Source organism: Nicotiana tabacum, chromosome 20, assembly GCF_000715075.1.
Source record: "Nicotiana tabacum cultivar K326 chromosome 20, ASM71507v2, whole genome shotgun sequence".
Taxonomy (NCBI): domain Eukaryota; kingdom Viridiplantae; phylum Streptophyta; class Magnoliopsida; order Solanales; family Solanaceae; genus Nicotiana; species Nicotiana tabacum.
In genome coordinates this window covers 146,470,382-146,493,262 of record NC_134099.1, presented here as the reverse complement: position 1 = coordinate 146,493,262, position 22,881 = coordinate 146,470,382, and the positions used below count along the sequence as shown (strand labels likewise).

At 38.4% G+C, this 22,881-nt stretch overlaps 1 protein-coding gene and 2 non-coding genes across 3 annotated transcripts; all 3 read left to right on the top strand.

Moving 5' to 3' along the window:
• Positions 1 to 3,893: 3,893 nt before the first annotated feature.
• LOC142175005 (small nucleolar RNA R71) lies at positions 3,894 to 4,005 on the top strand. Its single transcript, XR_012704202.1, has one exon. It is a non-coding gene; the product is annotated as a small nucleolar RNA R71 (small nucleolar RNA).
• Positions 4,006 to 8,426: 4,421 nt separating this feature from the next.
• TRNAS-AGA (transfer RNA serine (anticodon AGA)) lies at positions 8,427 to 8,508 on the top strand. The gene has a single exon. It is a non-coding gene; the product is annotated as a tRNA-Ser (tRNA).
• Positions 8,509 to 21,225: 12,717 nt separating this feature from the next.
• LOC142174591 (uncharacterized) lies at positions 21,226 to 22,712 on the top strand. Its single transcript, XM_075240412.1, has 2 exons — positions 21,226 to 21,690; positions 22,425 to 22,712. The coding sequence occupies exons 1-2, from the start codon at positions 21,226 to 21,228 to the stop codon at positions 22,710 to 22,712; spliced, it is 753 nt and encodes a 250-aa protein (XP_075096513.1).
• The last annotated feature ends 169 nt before the right edge of the window (positions 22,713 to 22,881 follow it).

Genomic DNA, 22,881 nt, shown 5'->3' with positions numbered 1-22,881 from the left:
GTTTTGAAAGCGGTTCTGTAGGCCTGGAGTGCATCATCTAGCTTTTTTGCCCAATCAGTTCTTGTGGCGTTCATAGTCTTGGTCAGCACACTCTTTATTTATCTATTCGACACTTCGACCTATCCATTGGTCTGAGGATGATATGGGGTTGCCACCTTGTGGCGCACATCGTACTTTGCTAGCAATTTCTCGAAGGCTCGATTCCAGAAGTGAGTGCCTCTGTCACTGATAATAGCTCTCGGGGTCCCGAAATGCGTGAATATATCTTCAAAAACCCCACCACCACCCTTACATTATTGGTGAATATCCTCTGCCTCAACTGAGTTTTCAGCTACTTCAAGTCGTGATAGATGATTAGCAATCTAGTTTTCTGTGCCCTTACGGTCACGAATCTCCAGGTCGAACTCTTGTAGTAACAGCACCCAACGAATCAGACGCGGTTTAGACTCCTTCCTCTCAATCAAGTACCTGAGAGTAGCATGATCAGTATATACAATTACCTTAGAGCCAATTAGGTATGATCTGAACTTGTCGAATGCGAACAGTTGGAAGCCCCCATTTTCATCAAACATCCACCACAGCCAGCATCTCCTTTTTAGTCACAGTGTAGTTCAGTTGGGCTCCACTCAATGTTCTACTGGCATAGTAAATTCGGTGCATCATCTTGTCTTTCTGTTGTCCTAGCACTGCCCCCACTACATAGTCAGTGGCATCACACATGAATTCGAATGGTTGCTCCCAGTCGGGGGCAACAATGATGGGTGTTGTGACTAGCCTCTTTTTCAACTCCTTGAATGCTACCCTGCAATCATCAGAAAACATGAAAGAGTAATCTTTTTCTAACAACTTACAAAGAGGTTTGGCAATTTTTGAGAAGTCTTTGATGAATCTCCGATAGAAACCGGTATGCCCGAGGAAGCTCCTGATTGCCTTGACTGATGTAGGGGGTAGGCAGCTTTGCTATCACATCAACTTTAGCACGATCCACCTCGATTCCCTTGCTTGATACCCAGGGTCCCAAGACTATACCCTCTTGTACCATGAAATGACACTTTTCCCAATTAAGTACAAGGCTAGTCTCAATACATCTTTTCAACACTCGGGTCAGGTTTGTAAGGCACTCATCGAATAAGTTTCCTACCACTGAGAAATCGTCCATGAACACCTCCATTATGTTTTCGACCATGTCGGTGAATATGGCCATCATGCACCTTTGCAATGTGGCGGGTGCATTGCATAGGCCAAAAGGCATCCTCCGGAAGGCATAAATCCCATATGGACATGTGAATGAGGTCGTCTCTCTGTCCTCTGGTGCAATGGAGATTTGGTTGTACCCTGAGTACCCATCCAGAAAACAAAAATAGGACCTCCCTGCCAGTCTGTCAAACATCTGATCAATGAAGGGAAGTGGGAAGTGGTCTTTCCGGGTGGCCAGATTCAATTTCCTATAGTCCATACAAATTCTCCAGTTGGTGATGGTTCTTGTAGAGATCAACTCATTGTTATCATTTCTTACCACTGTCATACCACCCTTCTTAAGAACACATTGCACCAGGCTAACCCAGTTGCTATCAGAGATGGGGAAAATGATTCTCGCATCCAACCACTTAATGACCTCTTTCTTCACCACCTCCTTCATGTTGGGGTTCAACCTCCTTTGGTGCTCCTTGGAAGCTTGTGCCCCTTTTCCAGTAGAATTTTATGCATACAGTATGCCTGGCTAATCCCCTTAATGTCTGCCATGGTCCACCCGATGGCAGTCTTGCACTCCGTGAGTACCTGCAAAAGTTGTTGTGCCTACACATCTAACAAACTAGATGAGATAATAACAGGTAATGTGGAGTTAGGTCCTAGGAATGTATACCTGAGATGGGCGGGCAGTGGCTTCAACTCCAGCTTTGGTGGTTCTTCTATGGATGGCTTGGCTGGAGGAGTTTCTCTGTTTTCTAAGTGCAGGGGCTCGAATTCAAGTGTTCTCTCCCAAAACCCTCTGCCCTCTAGATCCAGCACCCATTCTTCCAATTCTTCCCCATTCACCTCATCTAAATTCACAAGACATGCAGCAAGAGGATCTTCAATAGTCAATGTCTCATCATCCTCTTCCACGATTACATCTACGGCATCAATAAGAGAACAATTGGCGAATTCACTTGGTCGCCTCATAGATTTCTGCATGTTGAATATTATCTCCTTATCGTTCAACCTCATCTTGAGCTCCCCAGTTTCACAATCAATGAGGGATCTCCCTATGGCCAAGAACGGCCTTCCCAAAATTATGGAAATTTCTTCATCCACTCTACAATCCAGAATCACAAAATCTGCAGGGAACACAAATTTTCCTACCTGTACTAACACGTCATCCAAAATTCCTGAGGGTCTTTTCACAGTTCTGCCAGCCAGTTGCAACAACATAGATGTGAGTCTAGCTCTTCCAATCTCCAACCTCTTATAGATCGCCAGGGGCATAATATTTATGCTAGCCCCCAAATCACAAAGTGCCTTGGCAAAGGAAAAGTTATCGAGTGTGCAGGGAATTGTGAAACTCCCTGGATCAGACAACTTCTCAACAACTGGTCTGCTCACCACAACACTGCAGGTCTGAGTTAGAGTCACTATGGCCAAATCTTGGAAGTCGAATTTTCGGGACATCTAGTCCTTCATCATTTTTGCATAACCAGACATCTCCTTCAAAGCATCAATCAATGGAATATTTACCTGGATTTGTTTCAACATCTCCAAGAATTTCTTGTATTGTTCCTCTTTCTGGTATTTGGCCAGCCTCTGTGGGAATGGTGCTGGAGGTCTCTTCTTCCCAATGATTTGGGGTTTCTCTTTGTCAGACACCACCTCAATTACCGATTCCTGGGCTGTCTCAGCTTCTTTCTCAGCCTCAATCTGTGTATTGGTTTCTTCCTGGGCAGGCTGTACTGTCACCTCTGTCAGTTTTGCTGAATCATCTAGCTTAATAGGCACTGGTACAAGTGTCTCAGCATGTCCGCTTTCTTGAGCTCTCTCTTGCTTCAGGTCTAAATCTCTACCATTACGTAGACTTACTGCCATTAGCTGCTTCGAGCCTTGATCTTTTGGATTTACCTGAGTGTCTACAGGCAATGTCCCATGAGGATGATTACTCAAAAACATCGAGATCTGGCCCATTTGCACTTCAATATTCTTTATGGCTGACTCATGTGCATCTACCCTTTCACTCATTTTCGCATTTGACCCAATAACCTGCTGCATCATTGCCTTGAGTCTAACAAACCCATCTTCCTGTCTCCCACCATGTTGTTGCTAAGGAGGATGATAACCCTGCTGCTGATTTTGGTTGTTGTATCCCTGTGGCCTTTGGTAGGGCGCCATATTATTGTGAGGTCGCATGGCTACCATATTTCCATTTTGTATTGTGGTTGGACTGGCATGTATGACTGATTCTGCGGGCCCCAATTCTGACCACCCTATCTCTGGCCCCCATAATTAGACACATAATTCATGTCATTAGGGTAATGATGATGATCATTTTCCGCATTCCACTGGCTACCAATTGGCTGACTAATGCAAGATGTGCATAAGCCCCCATTGGTTTTATCTACAGTGTGCACATGCTGCTTCTGCCCTGACTCTTCCACCTTTTTGGTGAGTATGCTTATTTGTGTCATTAAGGTGGCCATATTTTTAGCAAGAGGGTTAGCTGGATCTAAGGGCACTGAGTGAACTACTAGAGTGATAGATGCATTCCTGGTTGTCCACCCCGAATTCTGTGCCATCTTGTCAAGCAAGATTTGGCTTTTTCTCCATGTTTTGCTCAAGAATGTCCACCAGCTGAAGCATCAACATTAGCCTTTGCGCTATCTATTAGACCCATGTAAAACCGATGCCCCAACATCCGGTCTGGAATACCGTGGTGCGGACATATAACCAATATCCCTTTGAATCGTTCCCATGTTTCTTGCAACGTTTCCATTGGTTTCTGTTTGAAGCTCAAAAATTCATCAATTTGCTGAGTAATCTTGTTAGGTGGATGAAACTTATTCACAAATTGCTTGACTAATTCTTCCTAAGTCGTGATGGAATTAATAGGGAGTGAATTTAGCCAAGTCTGGGCAGCACCTGTCACTGAAAATGAATACAACAACAGCTTTATTGCTTCCTTAGTTACGTTGGGCTGCCTTTGAGTTTTGCAGATTGACAGGTTATTCTTCAAGTGATGTTGAGGATCTTCAATGTATGACCACAAAAATAGTCACTTGTTTTGCAACAAGTGCAGCATGTTGTTTGTGATTTGAAAAGATTCAGCCTGTATCTGCGGGACTAATATCGATATGGCCAAATTCTCTATTGTGGGTTGTGCCCAGTCATATAGAGGAGCCTCTGGCACTAGAGGCGCCACTACCTACGCAGCTGGTTCTACCACGTTATCCCCATTGTTGTCTCTGTTGTTTACCTGGTCTGCCATGTCTGGTTCAGGTTGTTTAGTTGATTGTTGTTGTTTGTTTTTCCGGTTGGCCCAATTCAAGTCCTTGAAAACTTTTTCGGGATCTGATAATGCTTCAAATACTTCACCAGTTCTCGATGAGTTTCTAGGCATGCACTTGTACAACCAAGTTAACAAACGTTAAAATTTCAATGTATGGATTGAAAATAGAGAAAACTTAATACACTAAGAATTTTTGTATTTCTTTCAACTGTAAGTGATAACACCGTTAGTTCCCCAGCAACAGCGTCAAAATTTGATCACGCCCAACTATGCCTTATAAAAAGGACAAGTGGTCGTTGCAAATATAATCCGAGTATTTAGCCCAGAGTCGAATCCCATAGGGAATTAACCTACCAATTACTTTTGTCAAACTCACTGAATTCTCCGTAATCAACTTCCCAGATATTTTGAATAACACTTGGTGATAATTCTACTAATTATAACTGAATAAAATTAAGTAAACTAAAAGCTAACTATGACTGAGTTGTAAACAAATAAGAGAATGATCTAAGGTTGTGATTTCCCCTATTGATAGAATCCCTTCCTGTTATGTTTCGCATAGATTTGCCTAATCGTCTCTATCTATCATGAGCACTCTTACTATCGTAAATCTATCCCGAGTAATTACGACAATTTACTAGACGCACTCTCCCGAGTTATGCTAGCTGGCTTTTCTTACAGCTCACTTAGATCACACCCAATATTTTGTTATCCCTAATCCCACCTTTAAACCCTCGGTTATTGATTCCTCATATACTTTGGGAGTGGTGTTGTTCAACAACTACCTAAATATGCACTCTCTCTTGAGTAATACATATTAAATAGGCACAGCTAATTGAGAATCCTATCAATTAACTACAACAAGAACGTAGTTGACCAAATAGAGAATAAACTGGGCAAACTATATTAACAGAACAAGAAGTTCATCCCTAAACAGGTTCCATCAAAACCCTAGACTAAATAATTAGCAACTCATAATCGTGTTCATAATAACAACAGCAAAATTCATCATGAATGATAAAAATAAAAGGAAGAAAGGTAGAATTCGATGTCGAATTATCCTCCTTGCCTCTTCTTACCTTCAACAAAGCTATAAAACCTTGATAATCTCTTTTTGGGCGAGCTGGACCTCTTATAGGTTAAGTGAAATTATCCCCCAAACTTTCAAGTTTACCCTTGAACTTGTTGCGCTCCGGAGTGACTAGCGCGGCCGCGCTCGAACCGCATTAGTGGTCGCGCATATAGCCAAGTGCACTATCCCGTTTTCTGCTCTAGCACGGTCGCTCTAAGGCCGCGCTAGAGTGGATCAGCATTTTCTCTCTTCTTTTCTTTCTTCTTTCACACGTACTCAGCTCCGAGGGGCTTTCCTTGCTTTAATTTAGCTCCAAACACTGCCCTAAGTCCTCATAAGCACAACTTGTTCCTGCAAAACATGAAATTCACAATTAGAGCTAATTTATCGTCATTTAACCTTCCTAGAACGGTGAAGCATAGTCAAGTTGGGGAATAAATAGTCGCCAAACTATATGAATCTAGCCTATTATCAATGCACGAGGCTTCTGCCGTGCGGTTTTTGACATTGTGATGCACGAAATTTCTGTCATGCGGTTGTTGTTATGGAGTTGCACGAGGTTTTTGTCGTGCTATTATTACTGTTGATATTTGCACATGTGGTGTGACAAGGCGGGATATATATATATATATATATATATATATATATATATATATATATATATATATATATATATATATATATATATATGCGGGTTGTATGTGGTGAGACAAGGTGCGAATATTATTATGCACGTGTGGCGAGAGAAGGGGGCTTTCACTTTACTATTGCACACGTGGTGAGACAAGGTGGGCTATGTCGGGGATTGATTGTGATGATTTGTGATAGCCTGGGGGAATTCTTATTGTTGATATTTGTGTAGTGGTACATTTACCTGCGTGAGCTTTATATTGTGAAGGTTGTGAGAAAATATTCTACGTGTTGTCCGCTCTTTTTCTTATGCTTACTAGCTGGTATGAACTATGTTATGACACTTGCACAAGTATACACATAGTTAAGCACTCTCATCGGTTAAGAGTTTTCCTGAATATTATTGAGTATAGATGCACGCCATTGTTTACTTGCCTTCTATGTAAGAATGGCTCTATTGGCACGTGAATCGCCAGTGCGATTATGAGGTATTATTGAGGCACATGATGCCAAGTGTTAGGGTTCAAGTATTGAGACCCGTGAGTTGTGATTTATCCAAGGTTCGGTACCTCGTGGAGTTTGTTGACTAAAACTTGATGTAAAAGTAGTTGTAGTTGCTGAGTTATTACTTGTCCTAGTTGTATATGTGATTCCGAATTTGGATTGTGTTCCATTCACTCTTCTGTGTCATTTTTTATGGTATTCCGTTGACACTTGTTGTTTCCTTTCTTATTGCAATTACTGTATTGTTAGCCATATTACGTAGTCTTTAAGTAGATATCATATTAGGTTCTTCCTATACTTATACTTGTTAAGTTTATTAGATTAGTGGGTGTCTCGACTATTCCTCGTCACTACTCTACCGAGGTTAGTCTTGATACTTACTGGCACCGCTGTGGTGTGCTCATACTACACTTCTGTACATTTTTTTGTACAGATCCAGGTGTTTGATCGTTATTAGTTGTGCGGATTCTTGCTGAGGAGACTCAAGGTAAACATGCTGCTGCGTTCGCAAGCTTCGGAGTCACCTTCCTATTTTGTATTCACATCGTTTTTACTTATTTCTAAACAGTTGTATTTAGAAGTTCTAGCAAACTCTGTAGAGCTTATGACTTGTACCACCGGTTTTGGGAATTGTAAATTTTGTTGAGATTTCTATTTCAAAGACTGTTAGATGTTATTTAAATATTGTTGTTATTTCATTAAATATTAGGCTTACTAGTCCCTAAGACTAGATGTCATCACGATACCCAACGGAGGGAAATTTGGTCGTGACACTTGTAATAACGCTTAAGCAAATTTTTCAATATTTCATTACAATTTTTACAAGTATTGATGGGTCAAGTCAGTGTTTTCAATATTATTTATATCTTATCCATGAATTTGGCGCTGGCACTCCTACGAATGACAAAATTGGTGTTATTAGTTAGATCATCCCTCATTTGAAATCTCCACCTTAATTATTTTTGATGATCAAGGGCTTTCAAAAGATACATAACAAACCAATTATCGATGGTAATTACGCTCTCTTTATAATTTCTCTTCCTTTTTTTTCCAGGGCCTTCAAAAGATTCATATTTAATGAGTGTTTTTTCTTTTTTGTGTAGTGGGAACAAGTTGAATCTAACACCATGGATCACGGGCGGAAGCAGAAGTTGAGCTGCGAGTTCGGTTAAACTTAGTAGCTTTTGCTTAAACAGTATATTTGTGTTAATAAATCTATTAAATATATGTAAATATTAAATTTAGAACTCAACCATTAATATTTGAAGTCGTTATTCTAAATCTAGAGCCCATAAGATTAAAATCATGGCTCCACCGCTACCATGGATAAGCCTATATCTCTATGCTTAATTTTGGAAAGAGCGATACTAACTAATGAACCACCAAGTGGCCATGTAACTTGTCCGCTAAAATAATGTACTCCCTCCGTTTCAATTTAGACGAGATAGTTTGACTCGGTATGGAGTTTAAGAAAAAAAAGATTTTTGAAACTTGTGATCTTAAAAGCTTTGTGGGATATGACATTTGTGTGGTTATAAAAGCTTCTCATTAAGGGTAAAATGAAGAGTTTAAAGTTAAATTATTTCTAATTCTAGAAATGTGTCATTCTTTTTTGAACAGACTAATTAGGAAAGTGTGTTATCTAAATTGAAACAGATAGAATAATAGCTTTAAGAAGCATTTGCAGACTACTATTAATTTATTCCAAATACAATAAAATAGGTTAAGCTGAAATCCAGCAAGAAGGTGGACGTGCCGGAGTGGTTATCGGGCATGACTAGAAATCATGTGGGCTTTGCCCGCGCAGGTTCGAATCCTGCCGTCCACGTATTTCTTTTCTTTTCCTTTTCGCTATTATCTTTCTTTCCCTGACCTTTTCATTCTGCTTGGTGGTCCTGGACAGGATCTTTGAGGTATCCCTTTAATGAAGAATGAAGATACAGATGAAACAAAATTAATGTTAGGTTTACCTTAAGCATATGCTACAAAATTTTGCTAAATTTTTGTATACATGAATTTTTCGACCAAAGGTATGAACTTACCGCCCTTCACGGTAGCCTAGTAGCTCACTTTGGTGCATGTCTGTAAAAGAATATGAATTTTTTTTTTTGGAATCACAAGGAAACTCGCAATCGCTATAGTCTCTGCCCTTCAGGCGAGTTCTCTGTGTGCACTAGGTAAACTCTCACTATGTAACAGCCTGCAAACCACACAAGGGATGTAAACCGCACTAGACAAGCCTTGTGCGACAGGCTCGACCAAGAAGGCATTGAGGGGTATCGACATGCCATGTGGGTTTTTACTAATGGAAAGCCTTCCGCATAGCTACCTATTATACTCATTCGTTCTCCTTCCTATTATAGCACTATGGTGTATATTTGGTTTTAGAATAACGATGTTGGATCTAGTTTTGTAAGAATTAAAATTAAAAAAATATTGTGTTTGAAAATACTACGTGTTGCAAAAGTTTATAGGAAAATCACAAACATTGCCTAATCTCCCAAAACCTTAAACCGCCTCTCAATCCTATGAAGCCCTTATATAAAATTCCAAATATGGAAGAGCTCCAGTTGAATATATTGTAAAATTGTTCTTCTCATAAGTTGGTATGCAGGCTCAACGGTTTTACTAAAGAAGGTAATTTATTTTTCAGAAATTTTAGCAGCTATACACATCATCTGCACTTGATTTTACTTAATTCAACATCTTTGTTTATTGTTTTTATTTTCTTCTCTTTCTTTTTAAGCTTAGTAGACAGTATCCATATAAAATCCAGTCAAGTTTAACAATTGTAAAAGTCACCCTTTTTAATATTTTGCTTCTAATCAGGATAGTATGCAAGTATCCAGGTTTTTCATGGTGGGGTTTAATTTTACATAAACCAAGTTAATGCCTTCAATTTCCGCCAAAAATATAAGCTTTACTGACATAACAACAATAACTACAACAACAAGAAGAATCGAGTGGAATCTCACAAGTGAGGTCTGAAGAGGCTAGTATGTACGTAAGAGCTTACCCCTACTCTGGAAAGATAGAAAAACTACTGTTGTGTCTCTTTTGGCTTGGTTGATGGGTGCAGTTTGGATTGTGCCTTTCAATTAAGCAACTATTAGCTTCGAGGACAGAGTTGTATAGCCTATTTGGCCAAACTTCTCCAAAGCCAAAAGTATTGATTTTGAGTTTTTTTTTTCAAAAACAAATTGAAGTTTTTGGCCAAACTTTTTGACGAAAAAACTGCTTTTGAGTAGAAGCTGGAGCAATTTTGGAGAAGCATCAAAAAGTGGCTTCTCCCCAAAAGTATTTTTCTGAAACACTTTTGAGGGAAAAAACTTCTCAAAATAAGCTGATTTTAGAAGCTTGGCCAAACAGGCTAGTATACTGTTTAACCAAAAATAAGAATTTTGGTCAAAGCTTGTTTTTAGAAGAATTCGGGTTACTGATAATCAAATAGAAATAAGAATAAATGATGTAAATAATAGCTGGATAAAAAGTAAAGTAAATCAGTATATTCCAATAGCATTTTGTGTCCTTACAAATATTCATTCCTCACCTTTTATAGCTATTTCTAAGTAATATGTTTCTTTCCTTCCTTAATGGAGTTATTATGGACAATTAATGACATTTAATGTAACGTTATAATTGGCAATCGCGACTGTTCAGTACAGATTCTATAACGTTTCCTGTAATAATACGTATCTATATTCTTTTGCTATCTAGGTTCATTCTTCCGATGCTTCTTCAAATTATCAAGAGGTTTGAGCACCCATCCCTTCTGGTTTTCTTGGATCTTTGTTCTGTCTGTTAAAGCTCGTGCCTCTTCAACTATTCTTCGCCAACTGTCATTGCTTTACTGATCCATGTGTCATGACATGTCATCACATAATTAATTCGATATATTAACTTGATTTTTCCCAATACAGATAGTCTCTCCACTTACCATTTATTCAACAATAGAATATTTGGGAAGTGGATCTCATTAAAGCGGGAATTTTTGCTACCATTACACCTTCTCTGGAACTGACGCTTCATATGTCACTTCCATTTAATGCTCGTGACATGTGGCATCTTCTGATTTGATCTGCGGCTCTTCAGCATCTTTTAGGGCTTTTTTGCGGCTTCATAAATTACGAAGTGATAATTCACATCATGACGTTTCCATCATTACACCTTTTTCTTTGATGGTTGCTTTTGAATATAAATATAGATTTTGTTTTTGCCTTTCTCATAAAAAGTTACTTATCTTAGAATATTCATTCTTGTTTTCTTCCTTGTACAACCATGTCTTCTTCAAACCCTAATCCTCGAAGAGTCCCCATTGTTGATGAACTTTCTCTTGTTCTTATTAGAAGTAGAAGAGAGGGAAGATTGCGTAGTTTAGGGTCTTCGTCTATACAAGGTGTTTCTTTACTCCAGTGAGTTCTACCTCTCCTTCTAGAACTAGGGGTTCTCATTCACATAGATCTTCTTCTAGAGGTAAAGATTCTAGTGAACCAGTTTGTGAGCCTTTAGTAGATGAAATTGTCCCTTCTGAACTATCTTTTTACTCTGATAGAGAATCGATTAGGAATCAGGTTTCTTCTATGTCTTCTTTGGATCGTGCTGATGTTTACCCTTCTCAGATTACCGAAGGTTTAATTTCTGTTATCCGTAGGGATTGCCATTGGAGACCTGACTTCCCTATCATAATTCCTAATGCAAACCAAAGAATTACATCTTACATGACCGAATTTTTGTTTGTGTATACATATCCCTTTACACTGAATTTTAAACCCCCAATTGATCCTGTTATCATTGAGTTCTGTCATTTTTTCAACGTTTGTCTAGGATAGATTGGCCCCATTATGTGGAGGACTGTTTCTTGTCTAAGGCACTTAACAAGATTGGCTAATTTGCCTTTTACTTTTTTCCATTTGATCCATCTCTACTCTCCTAAGCTTTTTCGACATGGGATCTTTACTTTAGTGGCGAGTAGTAAGAGAGTGCTAGTTAGCCCTGAGGATGACAAGGGCCGTGGCTGGTATGCCAAATTTATTGTTGCCCCTACTGTAGGTTTAGTAGGTGAAGAAAATGTACCATTCCCTGAAAAGTGGAATTTTGCACGTAAGTTTTACTTTTGCAATTTTCTCTCTTTTTTTCCTTTTCCATTTTGAAAGGGTTTATTTTTCCTGCGGCTATTTAACTTTCTCTTTTTTCAGCAACCATGGGAACTGTTGATGAGATTCCCAATTTTTGTGGTTGGGTAGAGAAGTTATTGATTGTTGCCCCGATGGAAGTAGATCTTGAAAAAATCTTTCACACAGGTTTGGTTGGAAGGTTAAAACTCATGGTAAATGCTTTATCCCCTTTCTTTCCATATTTTTGTTCATCTTTCCTTTAGAATTTAATTGACCCTTCTTTTTATCAAGGTTCCCCATACGTGGTGTAAGTGCTGAAGCAGTCGCAGCTTCCAGAGTTTCTTTGGAAAGAGCTCAAGAGATAATCGTGAGTTCTTCATTGGAAAGGAAGGCTGATGCGACCCAGGATTCTGAGAAGGAAGAGGAATAAGATGGAAGTTCCTTGGTTAAAAGGCCGCGGGCCAGAAGACGCGTCTTTTCAGATGATGAAATGAATCCTCCCCGTTCTGTTCCCGTGACCGAGCCTGTTGAAGCCACCTTGGTGAGTTTTGATGAAGATACTCTTACGGCAGCTCGTGACTCTGATGAACAGCTTTTTTCTCGTGAGTTTGATAGTGAAAATTTAGATTTAGTTTCCGATGAAATACCCCTTGCCTCCTTTACCATGTCTATCCCTGTGGTGCGTTCTTTGCCAGTTGTTACTGCTACTGTTTCTGCTCCGCCCCAAACTGTTATGACTTCCTCTACAGTTCCTAATACTACCATTCCTCGTACTGAGGTTAGTTCTTCAAGTGGAAGTGGAGCAATGAAGCAGATTACCATTGAGGTCCCTGCCGATGGTAATCTTTTGAAAAAGTCAGATCGGGCTGACGTATGGTTGAAGCCCTTGATCGATCCAGTCGAAAAGTTCAAGCTTGAGAGTCATAGTTCTTTGACTTGGATGAATGATATAGTGCAATCATCACTGAAAGTATTTGCTTTTTTTTACGCTTTATTCCATTCTTTTTTTATTAAGGTTCTTACCCCTTTCTTCTTTTTTAGATCAATCTTATTGGCATAGAGATGATAAAGAGAGTTTCTCATACGGAGCAATTAATGCTTGATTATCAAATTGAAGCAAACAATTGGAAAGAGCAATATGAAAGTCTTCAGCTTGAGATGGAAGTTCTAGAAGAAAGTAAGTGTACCTTGGAGCAGCAGCTAAGAGTTATGGCATCGGAGCTAGCAGTTGAGAAAGCTTCTTCCAATCAGACTGGAAAGGATAAAAATCTCCTTAAGACATCATTTTCCGAGCAACTCTCCAAAGCCAGTGAAGAGATTAGAGGATTGAGGGCCTTGCTGAACGAAAAAGAAGTTTATGCAGGTGAACTTGTTCAGACACTCATCCAGACCCAAGAGGATCTTCGTGTGTCTTCTGATAAGGTCAGATTTTTAGAAAGTTCACTTGCCCTTTGCAATCTTCTTATGATGCTACTTTGGCCGAGAAGGAAGAGCTCAAAAATGAGATTGACCAAGGGGAAATGGATTATGAAGCTCTTGAGGACAAAACTACTATTGAAGTGAATTGGGCTATTTTAAACACACGCCATGATACCCTAGTGGAGGCTAGCCAAGAGGGTTTTAATTTGGATGCTCAGTTAGCTAAGATAAAGGAAACCATTGAGAAAACTCAGCAAGACCAAAGTTTTCCTTCTCCCATGGCTGATACTCCTGAGTATGTTGAAGCTAATGTAGGTGCGCTGGATGTCCCAGCTCCTTCAGATCAAATCGAGCCTTCTGTTGTTGATGATATTGCTTTAGACTCTTCTTCTGCTCCATAGTGAAAGTTTATAAAGTTTGACTCTTTTTTTTTCTTCTTGGTGGAATTTATGGTTTTACCCCTAGTCCCATTTGGGAGTTAAGTTTTTGGTAATGACAAGTCCTCAGACCTTTTCGAGGTATTTTGTAAAGAATAACAATCAGATTATAACTAAGTTCATACTTAGTATAAACTTAATATTACAAGACTTTTTATTTCAACTTAATTATCTTGAGCTTCTGTTTTACTCTTTTTTGCCTTGTTTCATTATATAAATTCAAGGTCTTGCTTTTTAATTCATGGGTTTTCGTCTTACCCTTTTTGCATTTTTTTTATAAAAAAAATAATTTTTTAACTTCATGGATCTTTGAATCAAACATGAAATTATAAAATAGGGCCCTTTATATACGACATTTAATGAAGAAGACGTTTCACTTCAAAATGGTGTAAATATACGAAAAAGGAAATAGGAACACACATGTTTCTTGAAATAACTTTGATAAAGTTTTCATTTGAACTTTGTCAAGTTTAAATAACAGCTTACATGTATTTAAATATCTTCTATTACTTTTTCGTAATTGTTTTCTTTACAACAGATTTGCAAAAAGGAAAGAAAATCCAAGGGTTTTTTTATAATCCATGGCTAAATACTGCCTTTAACCTAGACATCATAAGATTATGAAATCTATATGAAGGTTTTTTTATTGTCTTGTCTTACATGTTCGTGACTTTGCTCTGAACTTGATATACTTGATGAGTAGACTTTTGGGCTTGACTTGAACTTTAATTATTTTCAGTCTTCTTTGCCTTCTTTATACATATATCATATGTATATTATATAGTCCCCCAAGTATTTGAGCTTTGAAGTATGAAATCTCGAGCACTTGATTATTCCTTCCATGCGATCCTTTTCCTGAAAAGGAAAAACATACGGGACTCGGAGGTATGATTTCAGATGAAGACTACTTAACCCATTTAAATTTCCATCATAATAGTTGTAACCCTAGACCGGGAATTATGTTCTTTCCACATGTCTTTTCAGGTCGTAATTCATCATTTAGTGCAGGCTAGCTTTTTGCATATCATCTAAAATCGTTAGTAAAATTTTAAAAATTCAAAAATAAAAGTTATTAGATGAGGATACCTGCACGTGGGTATTTCTTTTCCTTAGAAATAGTATCTCTTCAGATGAACAACATTCCAATTTGAAAGTAGAATCTTGCCATCCAGTGTTTCAAGTTCGTAAGCTCCTTTTCCTGCGACACCATGAATCTTATAAGGCACTTCCCAAGTTGGACTTAACTTTCCTACATTAGCTGCCCTCGTGGATTGGAAAACTTTCTTGAGTACGAAGTCCTCAATCTTGAAGTATCTGATACGAGTTTTCCGGTTATAGTATCGCTCCATAACTTGTTTTTGCATTGCCATCCTTATTAATGCAGTTTTCCTCATTTCTTCAAGTAAATCTAGGTTTACTCGCATCTCTTCTTCATTGATTCCTCAGTAGCTTGTGTATATCTCGTACTTGGTTCCCCTATATCAACTGGAATCAAGGCTTCAGCTCCGTATACAAGTGAGAATGGTGTTTTCTCCATACTTGTTTTTGTGGTTGTTCGATAAGCCCACAAGACCCCAGGTAACACCTCTGGCCAATTGCCTTTAGATTCTTTCAATCTTTTCTTCAAGTTGTTGATAATGACTTTATTTGTTGATTTAGCTTGTCCATTACCCACCGGATAGTAAGGTGTTGAAGTAATCCTTTTAATTTGCCAACTTTAAAAAAATTCTGTGATTTGTGTGCCTTGCCTTTAATAGCGGACCCACGATATCCATCCCCCATTTCATAAAAGGCCATGTTGCAATGACCGGATGTAATAATTTAGCAGGTCGATGCATGTTGTTACCGTATCTTTGGCACTTGTCATATTTAGCCACAAAATTTTCCGCGTCTGCTTCCATTTTTGGCCAGTAATAGCCAGCTCTAATCATGGTTTTTACTAAAGATCTTCCTCCCGCGTGATTTCCACAATGTCCCTCATGTATTTCTCTCATTACATACTCTGTTTGAGAAGGCCCGAGGCATCTTGCTAGAGGACCACCGAACATTTTACGATTAAGATTGCTTTGCTTTAAACAGTATCGAGCAGCTTTTTTGCAAAGTGCTTGGGCCTTTTTCTTATCATCAGGTAAAATTCCATACTGTAAAAAATTGACAATCTCGTTCCTCCAATCCCAAGTTAGATTATTGAAATTTACCTTATTTTTGTCTTGATCAAGTACGGAATGAAATAAATGAATCACAGAAGCATCTTCATCATTCGTTGCTTCTGCAGCAGATGCAAGATTAGCTAGGGCATCAGCCTCTGCATTTTCCTCTCTTGGTACATGCACGACTTTCCAAGTTTGAAATTGCCTGACCAAATCTCAAGCCTTTTCCAGGTATTGCTACATCCTTGCCTCTCTGGTTGTGTAAGTCCCCAGCATTTGGTTAACTACGAGCTGTGAATCGCTTTTGATTATGAACTGTTCTATACCAAGATCTCGTGCCAGTTCTAAACCTGCAATCACAGCTTCATATTCTGCCTCATTGTTAGTAATAAGGTGACATTTTATGGCTTGTCATACGGTTTCTCCCGTGGGTGGTATCAAAACAATACCTAAACCTGCCCCTTTCACATTCGATGAACCATTAGTAAATAAGGTCCAAGTTCCTGGATTAGACTCGTTTAATACCTGCAGTTCTTTTTCTGCTTCTAGTTGTATCCCTTGACTAAAATCTACCACAAAATCTGCTAAAACCTGTGACTTTATTGCAGTTCTAGGTTGATATGTAATGTCATATTCACTTAGTTCTATGGCCCACTTGGCTAATCTACCTGATAACTCTTGTTTATGCAATATATTACGCAAGGGATAGGCGATTACTACAGAGATGGGATGATATTGAAAATAAGGTCTTAACTTCCTAGATGTCATAATTAATGCAAGTGCAAGTTTTTTTAGACGAGGATACCGAGTTTCAGCATCTAATAATGACTTGCTAACATAATAAATCAGAGACTGTTTGCCTTGGTCTTCTCGAACTAACACAACACTTACCGCTTCTTCTGAAACAGCAAGGTAGATGAGTAGTTTCTCCCCATCTTTTGGTTTTGCAAGCAACGATGGATTTGACAAATATACTTTCAAATTTTTAAGCGCCTGTTGACATTCTTCAGACCATTCAAATTGATCCTGCTTTTTTAGGGCTGAAAAGAACCTGAAGCATTTTTCTGATGATTTTGAAATAAACCTTCCCAAAGCTGATATTCTTCCTGTCAGTCTCTGTACTTCTTTTTTACTTATCAGTGTATCCGGAATTTCCTCAATAGCTTTAATCTGCAAGAGATCTACTTCAATGCCACGGTTAGAAACAAAAAATCCTAAGAACTTACCTGACGAAACTCCAAATGCACATTTCTCAGGGTTTAATTTCATGTTAAATTTATGAAGAATTTGAAATGTATCAGACAAGTGTTGGATATGATCCCCTGCTTGTTGTGACTTGACTACCATATCATCTATATATACCTTCATGGTTTTCCCTAGATGTTCTTGAAATATTTTGGTCACCAACCTTTGATATGTGGCTCCAGCATTCTTGAGACCGAATGGCATTACTTTGTAACAGTAAATCCCCCTGTCTGTTATAAATGAAATTTTTTCCTCATCTATAGGATCCATTTTTATCTGATTATACCCTGAATATGCATCTAAAAACCTAACAATTCATGTCCTGTAGTAGCATCAATTAGTTGATCTATATGCGGTAATGGAAAAGAATCTTTAGGATAAGCTTTATTAAGGTCAGTATAATCTACACAAACTCGCCATTTACCATTCTTTTTAGGTACTGCTACAGTATTAGCTAACCAATTTGGATATTTTACCTCGCGGATGGACCCAATTTTTAAAAGTTTTTGCACCTCATCTTGAATCACCTGATTTTTGAAAGATCATTGCTTTCTTTTCTTTTGTTTTACAGGTGAGTATGATGGATATTCATTTAACTTGTGGGTCATCACTTCCGGAGGTATTCCTGTCATATCAGAATGGGACCAGGCAAAACAATCCACCTTAGTTTTCAAAAATTCAGTCAACTTACCTTTGATTTCTTGGCTTAGGTTGGCCCCAATGTAGACTTTCCTTTCAGGTTGAGGTGCAAATAGTACTACAGCCTCCAATTCTTCAATCGTTGTTTGATGTTTTCATTTTCCTCTGGCTCTTGCATGGTATCAGGCCTAAAGTCTACATTTGTTCATCCGTGCTTAGTTGAGGCTTGTGTTGCAGCATCCTCAACTGGATTTTGTGATTGCTATTTCTCTTCGCTTTTTGCGCTCGAATCTGCTATGGAATTAATACTCCTAGACACTTGTTGATCACCACGGATTTTCCGTATTCCCCATTGTGAAGAAAATTTAATAACTTGATGCAAAGTCGATGGAACAGCTTCCATTTCATGAATCCATGGTCTACCAAGAATCATGTTATAAGCCATATCCATCCGCTTGAAATTTGGTGTCTTTGACTACTCCTTTAGCGAATGTGGTGAGTGTTAGTTGTCAAAATCGGACAATGTATGAGCCTTGGGTATCAACTTATCATCAGCTTGCATCTCATTTACCACTCTTAACAGAATGATATTTACAGAACTACCTGGATCAATCAAAACTCGTTTCACGTTAGTGTTATGTACAAGTAAACATATTACCAGTGCATCATTATGTGGAGTTAGCACGCCATCCGCGTCTGCATCATTGAAGGTAATATTATCTTCTTCCAAAATTTGCCGAACTCGCTTCCCGTGTGTAATCGTTATTTTTGACACCTTCCTCGCTGCTGTTACGCCATAGACTTCTTCTCCTCCGTTTATGACATTAATCGTCCTTTTTGGTGAAGGGGGTTTTGGAGGCTCCTGCCTATTTTTCATATATGACTGTTTTCCCTTTTCACTAAATAATTCAGTTAAATACCCTTGTTTCAATAAATGTTCTACTTCACCTTGCAGTAATCTACAATCCGCCGTTTTGTGGCCGTGATCATGGTGAAACTCGCACTAAAAACCAGGATTACGCCTATTCGGATTTGATCTCATTTCTCTTGGCCATCGTACCTTGTCGACCATATTCCTTAAAATAACCACCAATTCGGATGTGCTAACATTAAAACTGTAACCGCCGATCTTTGCCTTCGTGCTTTTGTCAATATCACGTGTTTCTCGCGTGTTTCGTTCTTTTCTGAGCCTTGATGATGAACCTGATTCACTATCTCTTGATCTATGATCGTACCTTAGGTTTTCCTGTTTTGAACGTAAGTCTCTTCCCGCTGGTCCCATGTAAGGCTCGTACCTATTTTTACCGGACCTTTTTTCAGTTTTAGTTCGCCTTGAACTTACCTTTTCATCGCTTCAAAATTGAATGATGGTATTTTCTTCTATCCGCAGCTTCGTGCTATATCTATTGTAAACATCATTCCAAGTTGTAGCTGGAAATTCTCATAAACTTTCTTTGAGTCTCCTAGTGGCTTCTGAACTTTTTCCATTTAGATTGCTGGCAAACGCCATACCTGCCCAGTTATCTGGTACACGTGGCAACGTCATCCTTTCACGCTGAAACCTGTCTACGAATTCCCTGAGTAGCTCTGTATCTCCTTGCTTTATTTTGAAAATGTCGTCCATTCTTTTCTCAACTTTTTGAGCTCCCGAGTGTGCTTTGATGAATGAATCTGCAAGTTCAGCAAAAGAATCTATAGAATTTTCGGGTAGAAAATAATACCATGTTAAAGCTCCTTTAGTGAGTGTTTCTCCGAATTTTTTGACCAATACTGATTCAGTTTCTTGCTTGGTTAAGTCGTTGCCTTTTACGTCGGTTGTGAATGCAGTCACGCGATCCCGTGGATCTGTTGTTCCATCATATTTCAGAATATCGGACATCTTGAATTTCTTCGAAATCGGTAGAGGAGCTGCACTTGGCTTCCAAGGTTGTTGTGAGTATTTGTCCATATATATTCCCTTGATTACAGGCGGTACTCCAGGTATTTGCTCTATGCGATCGCTCTGCTCCTTGAGCTGTTTCTGCAATGTTAGTACTAAATTTTGTAAATCAGAATTGATTGGGTTACCTGACCCTCCATCACGAGATTCGCTAGGAATTCCTCCAATGCCCGAATTAACGAGTCCTGAGCAGGGATTTTCTAAAGTGTTGTTGTTTGGATTTGATGTTGGCGGCGCAGCTGGCAACTGGTTAGCGAAAGCCTCAAGAGCATTGCTAACTTGTTGAGCAATTAACTTTTTCAAAGCTTCGTTAATAGCCTCATCATTTTGCATTTGATTGAGATCCATCAGGAGTTCCTTCTCGAGATTGTCGAGAAGAATTTCGTGGGGAAGGGACTGGGGTTCCATCGCCTTGATGATTCTCCTGTAACTGATGGTCTCCTTGATTGTTGTCGTTGACATTTGACATGATTGATTTTTACAAAAAAGGTCAATTCAGAAAGTAATAGATTATCAGATTCCCGGTAACGGAACCAATTTGTTTAACCAAAAATAAGAATTTTGGTCAAAGCTTGTTTTTAGAAGAACTCAGGTTACTGATAATCAAATAGAAATAAGAATAAATGATGTAAATAATAGCTGGATAAAAAGCAAAGTAAATCAGTATATTCCAATAGCATTTCGTGTCCTTACAAATATTCATTCCTCACCTTTTATAGCTATTTCTAAGTAATACGTTTCTTTCCTTCCTTAATGGAGTTATTATGGACAATTAATGACATTTAATATAACGTTATAATTGGCAATCGTAACTGTTCAGTACAGATTCTATAACGTTTCCTGTAATTAATGCTCATTAACTACCGGTAATACGTATCTATATTCTTTTGCTATCTAGGTTCATTCTTCCGATGCTTCTTCAAATTATCAAGAGGTTTGAGCACCCATCCCTTCTGGGTTTTTTGGATCTTTGTCTGTGCCTGTTAAAGCTCGTGTCTCTTCAACTATTCTTCGCCAACTGTCATTCCTTTACTGATCCACGTGTCATGACATGTCATCACATAATTAATTCGATATATTAACTTGATTTTTCCCAATACATATACGTATACTAAGTTTTACTAATTGTTTACTACTCTTAAACTGCTCTTTGCTTTGTTATTGATGCAACCAGGCAATTATTACTTCGTTACTGATGTAATCCGGCAATATTGGCCTTTTAGCTTTGGTTTTGTTTTTAATGTCTCAGCAACAAAAAAAATTCCCGCTGTAGCCCCCCTGTAGTAATGGAGGACAGGCTTAGCCAATTGCCAGATGACATTCTTGTATCAATTCTTTGTAAGTTGACACTGAAAGAAGCAGTGCTCACAAGTTGTCTTTCAAGTCGATGGCGCTACATATGGACACTTGTCGCACGTCTCAACTTTAAGGAAGCGTTGAGCCAGATTTAATCATGTCTTGAGTTTGCACAAGTCTTCTCTTTTAGAAGATTCACTGTCTCTTCTCTTTTTCATAGTAGTTTTCAACGTGACGTTGATAAGTTGCTGAAATTTGCATTATCAACAAAAGTCCAAAGCCTTAAGATAGAATTATCCCTCTAGGATGGCCAAATTTCAGATATGTTTGGATTTGAAAAAGTTCCAGGAGTACTTATCGTCCTCGCCAATCTTTGGATTTAAGAATCTCAAAGTGCTGACTTTAGGCAGTGTTGATGTAGACAATCAAGTGGTCAATATTTTCCTCTCGAGCTGCCCCCTTCTTGAACAATTATCTATAAGAAAATCTCAGGTATTAAAACATCTGGAAATCGGTCCTTCCCTCAAGTTGAAGCATTTGGAAATATATGAATGCGACATACATTATCTGGAGATCTGTAATGTCAATCTTGTCTCTTTCTATTTCTACGGATCTGAGAAAACAAACTTGCGTATAGAGAATGTTTCTTCGATTGTTAATCTTGAGATTGAGATTTACTATGGATCGCTGCCTAGACTCATTGATTTGATTACAACGAAATTCACTCAACTGGTGAAACTTCCACTTGAAGTAAAAACTAGCCAATATGAGGTAAGCAATTTTCCCCTCCCATAAAGAACAAATGAAAGTTCGAGTGCCCTTTTTTTAACTCTTCTTTATTTTTTTCCAGGATGTTGATTATTATTTTTCTTTTCCAAAATTCAACAATCTCAAATGGCTTATACTTACTATTGACGAAGCTATCGATAGCAGTCTACTTAATGTTACTCCACTTTTGCAAGCGTCTCCATACCTGGGAATGTTCGAGTTCAATGTATATAGAGGTGTTTATTCTTTTTAATTAATATGTCACCCTTTTTGGCTTGTCCATCTCAAAGGCTGGATGATTTTCATGCAAAAGAAAAACCAACTTTCTCCTTTTTTAGCCTTATCTGTCCTACAGTGTTTACATTTTGCCCTCATGTCTGAATGACCAACTGCTTTCATCTTTTGTTTTTGTTATTATATTCTTAACATATATTACAATGTATGGAACTTTTGAGGGTTAGATATATGTCATCTAGTGTCTTACTTGCTTTTGTACTTCTCATTGGAAACTAACGTTGGATGTTCAGAGGAATGTAGTACTGTACATTATAGGATGTGGCAAAACCGTGAAGGATCGAACGATTATCATAATCTATACATTGTCAAATTAAGTACAGTAATACACAACTTTCTTTGATATACACACATTCAATTTCTGATTTAGATTTTGAAGGAACCAGTTACTCCACTATATTTCAGAGTATAATTGTATTTTTTTTTTTTTTTTGCCTTTTCAGGTTAAGTGGACTAATACAAGGATCTTTGATCAATTTATTCTGGACATACGTAGGCAAAATCCATATCAACATCTCAAAGTGGTGAGATATGGAGGTTATCTTGGGGGTACAGCTGATAAGGAATTTCTTAAAAAATCGTTAGCACTTGAGAAAGCCATCGTTAGACCTTGCGATCATTCTTCATATTCAAGGAAGAAGAGTTCCAAAGTTGAGAGAAGGTCAAGAAGCCGGGCTTGGAGGCAGCTACAAGGGAAAGTTCCCAAAGGAGTCGAGCTTGTGATACTTTAACTCACCCCTCTCCTTCACAAGTTGATTTCTTTTCCCCTTTTTCCTCCCCCTCTGCGATTAGGCTTCGAAAGTTATTATTTAATCATTCTTCTTTTCTTGTTTATTCGATCGTAGTTAGTGCAGCTAATCTACCAAAAGTATTTAAATTCATCTTAGTCAGGAATTCATT

Excerpts from the sequence above, each read along its gene's own strand:
- LOC142174591 (XM_075240412.1), top strand. The coding sequence starts at position 21,226 with ATGGCCAAATTTCAGATATGTTTGGATTTGAAAAAGTTCCAGGAGTAC. Across the intron at positions 21,691-22,424 it reads TAAAAACTAGCCAATATGAG|GTTAAGTGGACTAATACAAG; the intron begins GTAAGCAATTTT and ends TTGCCTTTTCAG.